The sequence below is a fragment of the Alosa sapidissima genome, chromosome 13 (assembly GCF_018492685.1).
Source record: "Alosa sapidissima isolate fAloSap1 chromosome 13, fAloSap1.pri, whole genome shotgun sequence".
NCBI lineage: Eukaryota > Metazoa > Chordata > Actinopteri > Clupeiformes > Clupeidae > Alosa > Alosa sapidissima.
The window spans coordinates 18,679,543-18,696,396 of NC_055969.1; the positions used below are offsets into that span (position 1 = coordinate 18,679,543).

Consider the following 16,854-nt stretch of genomic DNA (forward strand, 5'->3'; position numbering starts at 1 on the left):
TATCCGTCGACCTAGTTTAACATCCTCTCTCTCTCTCTCTCTCTCTCTCTCTCTCTCTCTCTCTCTCTCACACACACACACACACACACATACACACACACACACACACACACACACACACACACACTTAACCACCCAAACACTGCCCTAGTTTAACACACTCACCCAATCAATATTATCAGCATGGTACCAGTTTTCACCAGGGTAGGGGTCTCCCTCATTATTATTGATCATTAATATGCCAACATCCATTTTACTGTTCTTATCAAGTTGGTAAGCCTAATAGTATTGGATGTAGTATCTAAAAATGTCATTAGTTTGTCATGTACATTATGCATGGTGTACTGTATCTGTTTGTGGTAACGATCTGAAACGAAAGTATCAAACGCAAAGTGCAAGTAGCTTTGTGGGTGGATCTTGGGCGCTGTTGCTATTTTACCGGCAGGATAAATGACCGTTGCGCCCGACGCAAATCTAAAATAGGGGGGGTCTGATGTAGCTACATTACTCATGGGTGTGGTTTGGGCGTAACGTGCAATAAACCAATCAGAGCGTCATCTCACATTCCCTTTAACAACAGGCACGCTTGTTCCATAGCGGATTGCTATTATGATGGCAGATTTGCCAGGCGCAGCCAGGAGCGGTTCACAGCGCTATAAGGACTGTTCAGTTGGGAACAGTTTGCTATTGATTTTTCTTCTTGACAAAATGTAATACAGAAACGTCACAAAGATGTACCTTCCGATGTTTTGGGATCACTCTCACTGAATCATGAGGTTATGAATGCATGGTGATATTTTTGCAATGTAATCTAACATTACCTCACTATAGACGATGCAGCTCTTCTGTCAGATAAGCTCTCCTCTCCCGTGCTGCTGCTGGGCATTTGGGTTAAATGGCATCGGCATGCAGTTCAACATCACATCTCCTTAAGTCCTCTAATATTTCCTAATTTATGTCATCAACACATCCATGATTCGTGGAAATGTGTATGCTAGATTTATGCCTATTTTTTCACATCTTAATGGACACCACAATGATTTTCCTCGTGTGGTAATATTTTTCCTTGTGATTATGTATGGTTTGCAGAAACTACTGCGTCTGTATAGATGAGAGGAGCAAAGTGTGCGTTGTGCAGAACATGCTACATTATGGCCAAGCAAGTGCGCCTGCAGGTGTACTATGGCCGTACCTTACCATCAGGCAACTCAACAACGAGAAACAATTTCCTCTGTGTGTATTCACACCAAGTTGACCTAACATTCCAACTCTGCACAGTATTCCATTAATTGCATGACAGTAGACTATTTACAATATTTTCTTTAAAGTAGAGTTTGTAAACAAGACAAAAGCACCAGTATACAAAGTCAATTGTGCTTGAGTGCACGATAGGGCCCATTCATTGTATTACAGGACTAATACATGCCGGCGAAGCGAAGTTCTGTGTTTTTATTCACTAATGCAAACGCTTGATTAGTCAGATTATAGGCTAGACTGTCAGAATGCTGAGGGACCCTGCACATTGAATCATCATTATAGTTTTTATGATTCAAGACAAATATTGTTGACAACATTATTGTCTAGAGGTCCACTGTGAATATGGAACAGAAATGTGTTGCAGACCAGTTTTCCTGAGACGGCCTATCATCTGTCTACTTTTGTGTCCTTGTTTTTAGGGTTTTATACCTTTTGTTTAGGAATCTCTGTTAATAATCATTTTATTGATAGATCTCTTTTTTTTATCTGAATGACATTTCACCTAAATATGGATTAACTAGTTATTAACTAAGTGGCTTTCTGTGTGCTTCAGGGACAGTAGTGTTGTCTGTCTTTGCTCTTTGAATGGAATTAGACTGGGTGGGCTCTCATGACAGGCTTTGGATCTACGTAATAATAAACCTCTGACTGCAGGTGTGGGAGAACAACACTGCGGGTGCCATGGCCTACTGTAGAGACACACACACACACACACACACACACACACACACACACACACACACACACACACACACACACACACACACACACATACACACACCCCTAAAGCTGCCGGCCATCTGCATCCCGTCATCTTAAGTAGCGGTTGTGTAACCTGCTCCTCCATAATCAGTCTTAGGCTAAGAAGTGCAGGTCATGTGATCTGGCCGGCCATCAGGGGCACAAGCAGGGCCGTCCCTCCTGCCGTAATTACGCTGATGACCAGAGCTGTGCCTCGGACACACCATGGCATGGCACAAACACATAACGGGTGCTCTAAAAAGAGCTACACACACAAAGATGGCACAGCAGGTGATGTAAGATTTCTTCTCTCTTTCGTTCTCTCTCTCCCTCTCTCTCTCGCTCTCTCTTAAACACACACTGACACAAATACACATAATAAGATATTTTGGTTGGCAAGTCCTACAGATTGTCTACGCGTGCCTCTTATAAGTAATTACAGGTAGGTTTTTAAGAGAAATGTTTCCCACTCCAACACAAAAATGCTAACCAGTTTTCCTGGTTTTAATGGATTTTTCTCCTGAAACACAGCTGAATTAATGGAATAATGAAGCCCCACGTAGTTCTTATTAAAAGACATCTGTGAAGCCCTCTGACGCCGGTGCCCTCATAAAGACATGCTCTATCACTGACATACTAGTTAATAAACAGAAGTGTCCCGCTGTAGTTATTTTCTTGCACATCTGTTGGTTCTCTGTTTTCTCAGCTTTAATCTGGCTATCTGCATTGTGGAAAAGAGTCAACTTTACTGTTGTTGTTTTTTTTTCTAAACATTTAAACAACGTTTGTTGCACGTGCAACCCCAAAGAACTTTGAAGAATCGGAGTTTCGGCTCTGCTAGCAATTCAGTATCAGTCTGTGTGTTTCACTTGATCACCCCTCACTCACTACACCTGTTATCTCACCTGTCGTGCCCTTCCTTACTCGCCTTACTCGTCTCAGCATCATGTCTCATCAGCGCTCTCACCTCAGTCTGCACAAGCTCTCACCTGGGTACACACATAACTTCTTACCTGTCCCTCCTGATTTCTCACCCTTATCACCTGCATGGTATTTGGGCAAACGTAGAAAACATCCCACTGATAAAATAAATTGACATCAAGTACTTAGTCTGATTTTAGGGAGTCATTGATACCATTTCCTGATTTAAGGGGGGGAAAAAGGTTTTTGAAGTTGAACTCCATATGCAGAATGCTTTATGATGCTGATAGGATGTGCACAGATCTTCTGGGCTTGACGTTTGAGCCTTCAGTGTCAGCATTCATCAATTTTCATCAACAAATCAATTGATAGTATTGAAGAGGATGCTGTTGAGAATGGGTTTGGTGATGGGAAGATTGGCATGCTTTAGGAAAGCCTCTAGATTGCCTATTTAAGTGACCCTGTCTGTTTGCTGAATCACTGTGTCTATATGTGTGTGTGTGTGTGTGCTGACTTGTGCTTGTTTGTATTGATATTGACAAGTGTGTGCTTTCCTGATTGGCATGTATTTAAGTAAACCTTCTGCTAAATTGCTTCTGTCTTTTCTCACGTTTGCTTGTGTCTCCTTGTTTACACAGTATGTGTGTGTGTGTGTGCGTGTGCACTTGTGTGCTGACATCTGCTCCTGGGTGCGTGTGTGTTCTGACACCTGCTCCCATGTGGTTTTTTTTCTTTCAGATCTGTGTGTGTGGGTGCTTACACCTGCTTGTGTGTGCGTGTGCGTGCGTGTGTGTGTGTGTGTGTGTGCGTATGCACATTGACTTTTGCTTATACATAAGCTGACCTAAGCTTGTATTTCTGCTTGTGTTTATGCGTATGTGCATTGTACCTTTTGTGTGTATTTGTGTGTATTTCAGTGTGTGTGTGTGTACGTGTGATTGCTGACACCTGCTTGTGCGTGTGCTGACCCCAGCTCATCTTTCTCTTTCTCTCTGTCGGTGTGTGTGCGTGTGTGTGCGTGTGCGTGCATGCGCTTGTTCCCTGACAGGTGTCCAGGATGAGCTGGATCGGAACCTGCTGACTCCCCTGCGGAGGAGCGTGGGTCTCTGCCTGGCAGACTGCCCCCGCCGGCCGACCGACCCCTGACGCAGCGTCCCAGCCGCCCACCTCAACCCTCCGTCTCCACCCTACCTCCACCCCACCCAGGCCAACATGCTGATTAAGGAGTACCGGATCCCCATGCCGCTGAGCGTGGAGGAGTACCGCATCGCCCAGCTCTACATGATCCAGGTGGGCTCAGCACACGGGGGGCAGCAGGAAGGCGCCAGGGCAGTTCGGCCTGGGTGGGGGGGGGGGGGGGGGCAGGGCACGGCACTTTAGCCGGTGGGGGGGGGGGGGGGGTGCCAGGGCTAATGCTGGTGTTAATGTGAAATGAATGTAATTCAACCCTCGTCTGGTGGAGTGTGGGGTCGGGTGCGGTGGGTGTAGGCTAATGCAAAGATGAGATTAGTTGTCGATGAAGGCAAAGCACACCAGACTAAAATTCACAGTTACAGTGCAGTACAACACTTGGTTTGGGTGAGAGGTGATGCTTCTTGGTGTTAGCTAGGTGAGAATGTGTGTGTGTGTGTGTGTGTGTGTGTGTGTGTGTGTGTCTGTCTGTGTGTGTGTGTGTGTGTGTATGTGTGTGTGTGTCTGTCTGTCTGTCTGTGAATAGATTTGTTTTACCAAATGCACCTTGACTGCTGTGTACTTCTAGACTTGAAGTCTTGATGACCTGTGTCAATTATTTTAAATGTAAGTGTTTTTCAGTTCAGGGTGCAACCTCTGCTTTGTTTTTATTTGACTAAAGCACAAAAAGCTGTAGACAAACTAATTTGTCTGAAAACAGCTTCAGACTTGATGCAAATTAGTAAAAAAAATAGTCAATAAGTAAAGCTCTTTATAGCTGTTGTTCTAGTGTGTTGTATTGTGTATTGCGGCCAGCCGTATTTTAGTAACATCTGAGGTAAGATCAAACCAACGCTGTTGTTTGTACTTTGGCAAATCTGATGATCTCATACAGACAAAATGAGCTTTCATGTAAGTTTAATGAAGTGGAACTGGCAAGGCAAAATGCCCATTTCCCATCCCTGCTTCCTCTCCCCCAGATGGGCTTATTTACCCCGAGGGGTGCCTCTCACCGTCCACGTTCATAAAAACCCACCACAATTATTATGCCACTAATTGCTGTGGGACCGCTCACCGGGTCCCCTGCCACTGCGTAAAGCCCAGAACGACTTTGAGAGAAACACAGTGCAAAGTCAGGATTTCCAGTACTGTGGTTGTACAGTAGACTTCTAGTGAGTTTGTGAGTGTCAACCTTTTGAGGATTACCATCACAAAGCTTGTGATTAGAATGTTGTTTACTGAAGGTTCCATTTGATGACGTAATGGTGGATTTTTAAATGTTTGTGTATTCCAGATCTGCACAGTAACAATGGCTTGCAAAAATCTAATCTTATGATGAAGGCTGTGGTTTGGATCTGTTGGTATGTTTATTTGACAGGACACAGACTGGGCTTATTACAGTAATGTACAGTATTCATGGTCCTCTGATATGAAGGTCAGGTCAGCAATTTCAGGTCCTTTGATATGAAGCACTAGGGGTTTCATACTGGTGTGTTCACATGGTCTTTTTATCGTGTGTGTGCATGTATGTGTGTTTGTGTTTGTCTGCTGGACTTGCTACACCCCCCTTGCCTTAAAGTCCATTATCTCTCTAAGTATGTGTAAGCCCATCATACGGATTGTTGCAAATACCCATTATTTTGGTATGTAAAATCCTCAGTTGCATAGACATACATTCATGTGCCGTGGTTACGTAATGGGATCTCTAGGTCAGGGGCCATTAAGTCAACTGCCACAGTGACATGCTGTGGGCATCCATTAGCCATGATTGCGTTGTTATGGCAGTGTCCTCACCAGCGGACAGATAGATGGTGGAGGTGGCCTTGTGTCGGCACCACCGGTGCGGAGGAGGGTATAGGGAGGACTGGGTTACAGGAAGCCCAGCCTACTAGTCTCAGCGGATCAGGGATATTAATTGCATTTGCTGCCATTCAGTCGAGTAGTGGAGTGTGCTCCAGTTGAACTTGACCCAATGATGAGGAGGATAATAGTCGTGTGTCACTCAAGTGTTTGTGGGTGGTGTGTGTGTGAGGTGGTGAAATCTAGTGTGTGTGTGTGTGTGTGTGTGTGTATGCTGTATGCCACTGGTCCATGAGTTTGTGTTTGTATTGTACTGCATCCTTAATATTTGTGTCCTTGTACCATCTTCTTCATGTAGACATAAATAAATGGTTAAAGTGTGTGTGTGTGTGTGTCGTGTCTGCCTTTGAGGAGAGGTAGTGAAATCTGGAAGTGTATGTGTGTGTGTGTGTGTGCCTGTGAAGAGAGGTAGTGAAATCTGGGAGAGTGTGTGTGTGTGTCTGTGCCTGTTAGGAGAGGTAGTGAAATCTGGGAGTGTGTGTGTGTTTGTGTATGTGGTGTGTGTGTGTGTTTGTGTGTGAAAGCCAGCTTGTCTATTTAGAGAGGTAGTGAAATCTGACTGGGTGTGTATCTGTGGAGAGAGAGGTAGCGATATCTGTGGTGTGTGTGTGTATGACTGCCTGTGTAGAGAGACGCACTGAAAAGTGTGTGTGTGTGTATGTGTGTGTGTATACCTGTGTCTATGTGGAGAGAAGCAGTGAAATGTATGTGTGTGTGTGTGTGTGTGTGTGTGTGTGTGCATGTGCATGTCTATGTGTGTGTGTGTGTGTGTGTGTGTGTGTGCATGTCTGTGCATGTCTGTGTGTGTGTGTGTGTATGTGTGTTTGTGTGTGTGCATGTGTGTGTCGTGTGTGTGTGTCGGCGCGTCAACCCCAGCCTCAGCGTCGGCGCTGCAGGATTGCCTCTCTGCTTCATCCGCACCGCGTCACAGCCCAGCTCCCGCTGCCATGGCGACGGGTGACATCAGCAGCTGCAGCGGTGTCAGCGGCGTGGCAGGCGAGCGGGCGGGCGGGCGGGCGGCCACAGTCATTTGTTTGTGGCGCAGAGGAGCGCAGACAGGGAGACGGAGGGAAAGGTCAGGACGAGACGGGCCTGTTGCTACGGCGACGCAACTCTGCTGATTTGGTTATACAGTTTTTTTCCCAGTGTGCACTGCAAGGTCTTAGGGGGGGAAGAAGGTTGGAGGGGCCGTGACGTGATGAAGGAGGGGTGTAGGGGTGTGGCAGTGATGAGCAAGAGGCTTTCATTCAGATCTCTGCAGACACAGACAGGAGTTTAGGCAGCACGATGGTGCCTTCCTCTGTCCTCTCCTCTCTTCCCCTCCTCTCTTCACCTCCACTCTTCTATCTCTTCCTCCCTCTCCTCCTCCCTTTCCTCTCTTCTTCCTGTTCCTTTTTTTCTCCTCCGCCACTCCAATCCTCTTCTCTTTGTCTTGCTCACATATGAGAGCTCTCATCTCTTCTCTCACTTTCTTTCCACTCCTCTCTCTTATTGTCCCAAAAGCTGCGTCTCTTTCTTTCCTTCCTCCCTCTCTCTCCTTCCTTCCCTCCCTCCCTCCCTCTCTCCCTCCATGAGAGTGCTACTCATGTGCTTTTTGCCCAGGCATGCCTCCAAACTGCTGTCATCAGAGAGAGGCAGGAGAGAAATGCCAGGAGTTCATGAGATCAAACAGCTCATTTTCAAAATGGATTCAATTTGTATTATTACTGTTTTTTTTATCATATGGATAAAAGTAATGAGCTTTCAGTGAGCTCAGCTTTTTGTAGGATCGCATCGTCATGGCTACACCCACTTGCCCTGGCAGCCCTAGTTTAATTCAGTTAAAGCCTGCTTAGTCAACTTCACTTTCATTCATTCTTATTTGTTTAGTGCTAAACAAATAGACATACCATTAGGCATTTTTTTTTTTTTTTTTTTGGCAAAGGACTGGAGTTTTTGTGGGAAGAAAGGAAAACATAAAAGGAGGAAGAGAAGAAGGGTGGGATTAAGGGCATTACACAGAAAGAGGAGAAGAGAGAGAGATTGAGGGTATTACACAGAAAGAGAAGAAGAGAGAAATTGAGGGTGTTGCAAAGTCCAAACATTGTGGTCCAAACATCAAGTGAATCGATATCACGCCTTCTCCAGTGAGTGATGTGATGCCCCCACACAAGCCATAGAGGCAATCAACACGGCAAAAACAGAAAGTACCAAAGAAGCACAAACCAAGTGCTGGCATACGTACAGTATAATTCAGGGAACTGTGGCGTGCTCTGATGACTGCGAGGATGCCAGGTTGCTTGCACTTCCCTCTGAGGCTGAAAGTACTTTGAGCACGAAACATATTCTCAATATAGTCTGTGTGCGAGTAAAATTCCCTAAGTGTTTACCACACAGCATAGCAGTGGTCATCTACGGTAAGTGCACATCAAGAGTGCACAAGGTGCAGTGTTGGGCTTGGGCTTAGATGAGAAATGGGACAAACACACACACACACACACATGAGTGTCTAAGGACCTTGCCTTATATAAGTATCCTTATTAGGTACCTTGTACCTATGAATAATAATGAATTGACACACCTCTCATACTCATACATGAAGTTACATGGTGATGCATGGTGATAATCTACTTGGGGTGAGGGTAATGGTTTGTTATGTGTAGTGTTTACTTAAAGGATCAATAAGTATTTCCACCAATGTCCATTAAGTTAATGTCCATTAGGGTCATTTATTGCCTCTACCAAGGAGGTTATGTTTCTGGTGCAGTTCGTCTGTCTGTTTGCAAACAGGATTACACAATCTTGATTGAACGGTCTTGCATGGGCCTAGGAAGAACCCGTTAACATCTGGAGTGAATCCAACTCAAGGGGCAACTCAATGAATTTCAAGACCATCATTATTTATCTTACATGATATTTTAGGTCATCATTTTAGGTCAGCATTTTCATGCTCTGGTGATTCCTTGGAAGTGCATTTCTAGTTCATCTATACTGTAATACTCAGGTAAAGCAGTAATCCAGTCCTCCAGTAAGGAGTGGTGGAGTGATCGCTTACCTGGTTCGCTCACCAGCTAGCATATGGTTTGTTTGCTGCTGAGGTCCAAAGATGCTGCTGCTTTGTGAATGGACCTCAGGAGGCCCCTGCTGTTCATTTTGTTTGGTGAGTCATGCCTCCCCTCACTGGAAACACTTTGCTCCAGCCGAGCCTGCTATGCTAGCAATTAATGGGGAAGGCACATTATTTGCATGGGTGGACTTTGAAGAGATAATTTGGGCAAAAAGGCTCTGTGTTAATGAAAGATGGCGGCTTACTCAGTGGCATGGAATACAGGAGCTTATTGCTTCCCCTGTGCATAGTCGAGTTTTATTAAGCGCCATCACTTCTCTTTGAGTGACAGGGGGGGTTTTGTTCTTTGAGCGTGTTGTGCATCAAAATCAGAAGGGAACTCTCATTGTTTTTTGTTGGCTTCTGGTTTAGAGCCTAAAGACATGCAAAGAGAGCCTTGAAGCTGAAGGCTACTTTGCTGTTAGAAATGTCGGGAGAGCACTGTGAACGATGTGGTTTTCTTAGGTCCATTATTATTTTTCTCTGTGGTGGGTCCTCACTTTGGAGATGTTTCGCTTACTGTTTGTGTGATTGTTGTCTTTGCCAGTGCCCGAGTCAGTGGAATGTGTTAGCCTTGCAAAGGGTTCTGATGTTGGGATATGTTCTGGAATCAGTTGAGACCGTTCTGGTGGGACTGTGCGTGTGTGTGTGTGTGTGTGTGTGTGTGTTCGTGCTTGTGTGTATGTGTGACTGTGAGACTGTGCACACAGACAGTATGCTTATCTGTGTCTGTTTGTGAATCTGTTTGTGTGCATGCCAGATGAAGTGTGTGTGTGTGTGTGTGTGTGTGTGTGTGTAAAAAAAACTGTTGAAAGCAGGCGGGCGGTGACTGCTCCTTAATGAAAAGCTGTAGCCTTAATGGAGCCTGTGATTTGTCAGCCTGCAGAGACAGACACAGACAGAGACGCAGACACACACAGAGCCCAGGTCTCAGCAGAACTCCTCCTGGTGGCCAAACTAAGGCCCAGGCTACACTCTGTCCGCATCTGAAGCACTCCTTTCGCGGAGCATAGAAACCGTTTTAGAAAGCGCACACACCGCTGTCACGTCCAGCCAAAGTCCTTTTAGGCAAGTCCCTCCACTAGGCGGCCATATTGCAGCGCTTTTTGGGCACTCATCGGACATCCATTTCGGCTTCACGACACCAATCTTGCTCCAGCGGTGAGATCACAACACATGATTGGCACGATGTCTTCACAACACACCATATGATTGGCTCAATGTATTCACATCACACCACATGATTGGCTCAATGTATTCTCATGTCAATGTTTTGCAGAGGAAGGGGTGGAATATGTGTAGACACGTTACAAACTAACCCCATGCATTTCTATGGATGATTTTTTTGAGTGCTGTGTCTCCTCATTAGAAAGGGACACGTTGACACCTATTGGACGTCGTTGTCTGCAGTTGCCTCTCGGTAGGCTACATCTCTGTATTTCATCAATATCAACATGTCAGGCATCAATAAAGGTGATGATGAAATGTTATCCCATTGTTCAATATTTGATAGCCTGTCACAGGAACATTATTTCACCAAAATTGCCTTGATTTGCGGTGTTGATCCGTGTAGGAGAAAGTTGTAGCCTAACTTTTTTCTATTTTCTCTGTTCAAAACTCGATTTACAGAAAGACTATAGACTTTCTTAGAAGCTGTGAAATTTGGCCAGAAAGGAGGCATACATGTCTGCTCTTTGAAAGAGTATAAAGCTTCAGTTACGTGTACAGTACCCTCCCTGTCAGACTCCCATTGTTCTCAAGACCCCCACATTAACAGGGGGAAAAAACCCGACAGGACTGTTTCATGTGACCCTGACACATATGGACCACTGAATAAGAGAGGGTGCACATGACCACAGTCTGCCACTTTGGACTTGTAGTTGTTCTTATTATGCTACTCTCAAGTCTGTGTGTGTAGTTGCAGCATGCACAGTTTGTGCCCTTGTAGTGTAGTGTCGGTCTCAAAAATATTGACGCTACAGTACTTGGACATCCACACAGAGCCTTGTGTTCACCCTTTGATTAAGAAATGTTACATCACTCAGACCCTAGTGGACACCCGTACTTGCGGATATGCGAAGTGAAACATTGCCCTAAGACAGTGATTGGAAGGCTTTTGTCATTATTTGGCACAGAAAGCCTCAGACGAAACCACTGGCCCAAGGATCACCTCATGGGCTGCCAGAGAGGCAGTGTGTGTGTCCCCCGTACAGTGTCGTACAGGACACTGCCATTGTAGGCTCTGTTTTCATCTTTCCCTCACTAAGAGGCAGATACTGTAATCCAAACGCGCCTTCCAGAACCCCCCCCCCCCCCCTGGCTACATGCCCCCCTTCTGTGAGCTTCATAAGACACGATCAGATGGCACAGTGGGATGTCTGCTTTTGATCACCACCTGCTGAAGACTTAAAGTATTAGATCATGATGGAGTACTGTTTCAGTGTGAGGATCATCACCATCTCCTGGATCACAGAAGCCAGGGAAATGAGAACAGTTTTCATGATACTGCCTGCTGGCTCAAGAAAAAATAATCTTAACAAATTATGTGTGAAGACAAGAAAATAACCGTTTTAGTTGTGTAACCGAGAGTGATGTTGAGTGATGGAGAGTGACATGTGCGTCTGCATGTATACGGTGTCTCTCTTTCTCTCATCCAAGTGATGCTACATGCTGTTAGCGTTCATGTTAGCGTACAGATGAGCCTTGGCTAGGTTAGCCTGCTGGCTTTGGTCTCACTCCCAGTTGAATTTGACCTCTGGGGAATGCAGTGTGGGCTTCCTCCCTCTTGGCCTTTGTTGTCAGTTGTCTTTTCAAGGACGGAGCTCTTGCCCCTGGTGGAAATACACAGGTTAAGAATGTCTTATAGGGAATCTCTGTAGAGTGCCATACATTTATTAAGGAGCCAAACTGACCAACCTATATTCCAAGGACTTCAGTTGTGCCCATTTTATACTTACCAGTAGCCGTGAGTGTGTGGGGTGATATAACACTGTCCTCCACCCTGCTGGTATGTGAGGCGTGAAACATCCACAGTCTGTCAGGGGCACCCTGGGTAATAATCTGCATCCCTCCACATCCCACATTTCTGTGCATAGTCACTAAATTTGACCTCTCTCTCTCTCTCTCTCTCTCTCTCTCTTTCTCTGTCTCTCTCCCTCTTGTTGTCTGTTTCTATCTGTTTCTCCCTTTCTCTCTATCTCTATAATATGTGCCTCTCTCTCTCTCTGCCCCTCTCTCTCTTTCTCTCCATCCCTTTCCTTTCCACTCTCTGTTCCCCCCCTGCAGAAGAAGAGTCGAGAAGAGACCTGTGGCGAGGGCAGCGGGGTGGAGATCCTAGAGAACCGGCCGTATGCGGATGGTCCCGGCGGTGAGGGCCAGTACACGCACAAGGTGTACCACATCGGCCAGCACATCCCAGGCTGGTTCCGCTCCATACTGCCCAAGGCAGCGCTGCGTGTCGAGGAGGAGTCCTGGAACGCCTACCCATACACACGCACACGGTAAGATGATCCAATACACACGTAAAACACACACACACTCGCACACACACACACACACACACACACACACACACACACACACACACACACACACATACACACACACACACACACACACACAGATTTACTGTACATACATACAAATGTAGACAAGTATCCTTTGTGCCTGTAAATGCTTGATGTAAATAAAATACTACTACTATACACATACCCACATTTACAGTACATCCCTGCACCTGAAAAAATATTGTGACATTTCCCATCCTCTTTCTGTATTTTAAACTGAATGGGCTAGTATCCCAAACATGGATTACCATTTCTCACAATTGCTAAAACACATTTTTTGAAACCTGCCACCCTTTTCTCAAAACTGTAAGCACAAACCCCAAATCTCAAACTACATTGACAAAACCTCTGACAACCTGTACAAAACTGAACAATCACCTCAAAGCAGTTGTACCTGTGCTCAAAACCAAACACTGTCTTCAGATCATTCACAAAGTAGTCAAAATGAAAACACTAAATGGCAGCTCATATAGCTCCAGGAGATTTGTTTACAATACAGTAAATGCATTTTACATCTAAAATACAAAACAAAACAAAAAGATGTCATAACTCAACAATAATTCAACAATTACTGTAAATCCAGTAAAAATAAAGGATTGAGAATGGGGCTTTGTGTTCACAGTTTTGAGGAAAGGGTGAAAGGTTTCAAAATATATGTTTTAACAATTGTGAAAAACTGTATGCCGGAAAAGACAGGCATTTCAGTACTGTAAATGAGAAGTACATTGCAAGTCCACAGTCTACAATGTACTCTGAATTGCTCACTGATAGATTCTGTCCATTGTTGATACAGTATGAACCTGCACCTGCAACCTGTTTACACTCTGAACTAGATAACTTATATTGGCTGTCACCTCTTTTAAAACAAGTGTGATCAATTTTGTTTGTTTTGTTTTTATCTTGTTTTGTTTATGTTTACAGTAACATATGGCATTTGTGCTTTCTTTTTGTTTACCTTTTGCCACTTGTGGCTACCATTATGTATCACAAGCGCATCACAATGCAAAATGTGTTTTATTGCATGAGAATGTGTTTGGAGCTTTGCAAAAAGAGTATATGAGATCATCAAATTGTGTTTTACATGTGAAAGCTGTTTATGGTTTTGCCAAAAGATTCAAGAAATGCGTTCAGGCAACTATCAATTTAGTTCAGAGAAAGGAGTTTAGCAGGTTTAGCAATTGTGAAAAACTGTAGGCCTAATCCAAGACTAAACACTTTTTTTTTGTGAAGATTTTCATTGAAGTTCTCTTATAGGTATAGGTTTGATCCAATATGGAAACCTGCCCAGAATCACTCTATCATTGGCTCTCTATTATCACCCTAATGGATGTCCATTCTACAGCTATACGTGCCCATTTGTGGAGAAGTTCTCCATTGACATTGAGACGCACTACAAGCCGGACACTGGGACCAAAGAGGATGTCTTTAACCTGTCCTCGTCAGAGAAGCGCGAGAGAACCGTAGGTACGGATGGCCCTGACTTCTTACTGACCTCCTGCTGAGATGCAGAATACAGTAGATAGACCCCATGAAGGATTGTGTGTTTGTATGTCCTCTCACGAAGCTGTGTATAGGCACCACATGTATACAAACATTCATCAGTATTTTGTGCATTTTATAGTGTGTGTGTGTGTGTGTGTGTGTGAGAGAGAGAGAGCAGAGAGAGTGTATTATGTATGCATACAGTAACTACCCAAACTATGTGTTTGGATAGTTATGCATACATATATTTGTGTGTACAAGTGTGTGTGTGTGTGTGTGTGTGTCAGGCTTGTGCAAAATTCCAGAATTTAATTGAAACTGGCTCTTAAATTCCAATTCAATTCTTGAATTTCACTTGCATTTCAATTGAGGTAGCAAACAGGAAGCAAAATTGCAATTCGAATTGTGCACAACCCTGGTGTGTGTGTGTGTGTGTGTGTGTGTGTGTGTGTGTCTGTGTGTGTCTGTGTGTGTCTGTGTGTGTGTGTGTGGTTGTGTGTGTGTGTGTGTGAGTGTGAGTGTGTGTGTGTGTGTGTCTGTGTGTGTGTGTGTGTGTGTGTGTCTGTGTGTGTGTGGTTGTGTGTGTGTGTCTGTGTGTGTGTGGTTGTGTGTGTGTGTGTGTGAGTGTGAGTGTGTGTGTGTGTGTGTCTGTGTGTGTCTGTGTGTGTCTGTGTGTGTGTGTGTGGTTGTGTGTGTGTGTCTGTGTCTGTGTGTGTCTGTGTGTGTCTGTGTGTGTGTGTGTGGTTGTGTGTGTGTGTGTGTGTGTGTGAGTGTGTGTGTGTGTATGTGTCTGTGTGTGTCTGTGTGTGTCTGTGTGTGTCTGTGTGTGTGTGTGTGGTTGTGTGTGTGTGTGTGTGTGTGTGTGTGTGTGTGTGTGTCTGTGTCTGTGTGTGTCTGTGTGTGTGTGTGTGGTTGTGTGTGTGTGTGTGTGTGTGTGTGTGTGTGTGTGTGTGTGTCTGTGTCTGTGTGTGTCTGTGTGTGTCTGTGTGTGTGTGTGTGGTTGTGTGTGTGTGTGTGTGTGTGTGTGTGAGTGTGTCTGTGTCTGTGTGTGTCTGTGTGTGTCTGTGTGTGTGTGTGTGGTTGTGTGTGTGTGTGTGGTTGTGTGTGTGTCTGTGTGTGTCTGTGTGTGTGTGTGTGGTTGTGTGTGTGTGTGTGTGTGTGTGAGTGTGTGTGTGTGTATGTGTCTGTGTGTGTCTGTGTGTGTCTGTGTGTGTGTGTGTGGTTGTGTGTGTGTGTGTGTGTGTGTGTGAGTGTGTGTGTCTGTGTGTGTGTGTGTGGTTGTGTGTGTGTGTGTGTGTGTGTGAGTGTGTGTGTCTGTGTGTGTGTGTGTGGTTGTGTGTGTGTGTGTGGTTGTGTGTGTGTCTGTGTGTGTCTGTGTGTGTGTGTGTGGTTGTGTGTGTGTGTGTGTGTGTGTGAGTGTGTGTGTGTGTGTGTGTCTGTGTGTGTCTGTGTGTGTGTGTGTGGTTGTGTGTGTGTGTGTGTGTGTGTGTGTGGTTGTGTGTGTGTCTGTGTGTGTGTGTGTGGTTGTGTGTGTGTGTGTGTGTGTGTGTGTGTGTGTGTGTGTGTGTGTGTCTGTGTGTGTCTGTGTGTGTGTCTGTGTGTGTGTGGTTGTGTGTGTGTGTGTGGTTGTGTGTGTGAGTGTGTGTGTGTGTATGTATGGTTGCCCCTGTAGGGGAACAGTTGCTGCTCCCAGTCCTGTAGGGCTGCTGCTGCCACTGCCACCACGGCTGCTGCACTTAAGATGCAGACAGCGTCCTGCGTGCCTGCCGTTGTGTTGTTACTCAGCGCGAGAGCGCACCGATGCACCCTGGGATAGCGCTGTCTGCTGTCTACACTGGGCTAAGCTCCTGGAGGGGGGCGGGGTGGGGGGGGTGGGGGGGGGTGGTGTTGGTGGGGTGGGAGTGTCCCGATCACCTTGTTACATAACGATCCTGTCTCACGAGTGCACACAAGCGCCCCTTAGTGGCCGTTTGCGGTAATTCAACGCTAGTAGGTCCACTTTCGCCAAAGCTCAAACAGCAGGGGCCTGAACCAGATTAATGTAAGCTTGTTGACAGGCATGTTTAAATCTTGTTCTGTGCGCCTGCCATTCAGACAAACAATCAAGTGTTTCATGTCTGTCTTTTTTTTTTGGTAGTTTTGCGATCACAGATGGACAGTGATCAGTAGAGATTATAAGATTCACGTTTTGCGGACCTGCCAAGCACTGTGCTTTTTTTTATTCAATCTCTAATTGAAATATTACATTCTTTCTGTATCCCAAGATTGTTAACTGAAAATACTGACAAGTATTTCCACAAGCATTTCTATTTCTACTGTCAGCATTTATATTTCTACTGATACATAGATGTTAAAATTTGTATATCATGTTATATTGACAAACTATTTCTGTTTTTCAGTTTGACTTTTTTGGGTTGCTTGAAACCCAGTGTTGAATACAAAATGTGTGTGTGTGTGTTCGCCTCAGATCCCATAGACATAGTGAAAGACTTTATCGCCCCTCATGAGTACTTGGCGGAGGAGGATCCTCGCCTTTACACGTCGGAGAAGACGCTTCGGGGGCCACTGACGGACGACTGGATCCAGCAGATCGAGGACTACCCGGGCAAGAGTCCCGTCATGTGCGCCTACAAGCTGTGCAAGGTGGAGTTCCGCTACTGGGGCATGCAGTCCAAGATCGAGCGCTTCATCCACGATGTGGGTACGTATCCATGGCAACCAGAGGCCTATTCACCATTGTAGAATCCTATTACATCAATATACTGTACTGTA

The 16,854-nt window shown here is 45.3% G+C and overlaps 1 protein-coding gene across 8 annotated transcripts in view; it reads left to right on the forward strand.

Annotated features, from left to right (window-relative positions):
- The window catches only part of LOC121680863 (membrane-associated phosphatidylinositol transfer protein 2-like), a 74,776-nt gene that overhangs the window by 17,045 nt on the left and 40,877 nt on the right, over window positions 1-16,854 (forward strand). For all 8 annotated transcript variants that reach the window (XM_042060420.1, XM_042060419.1, XM_042060423.1 and 5 more), the window contains exons 2-5: window positions 3,968-4,209; window positions 12,320-12,534; window positions 13,943-14,064; window positions 16,550-16,783. In XM_042060420.1, the coding sequence (XP_041916354.1) occupies window positions 4,132-4,209; window positions 12,320-12,534; window positions 13,943-14,064; window positions 16,550-16,783 (649 nt within the window). In that variant the 5' untranslated portion in view covers window positions 3,968-4,131. The remainder of the gene's footprint in view (window positions 1-3,967; window positions 4,210-12,319; window positions 12,535-13,942; window positions 14,065-16,549; window positions 16,784-16,854) is intronic.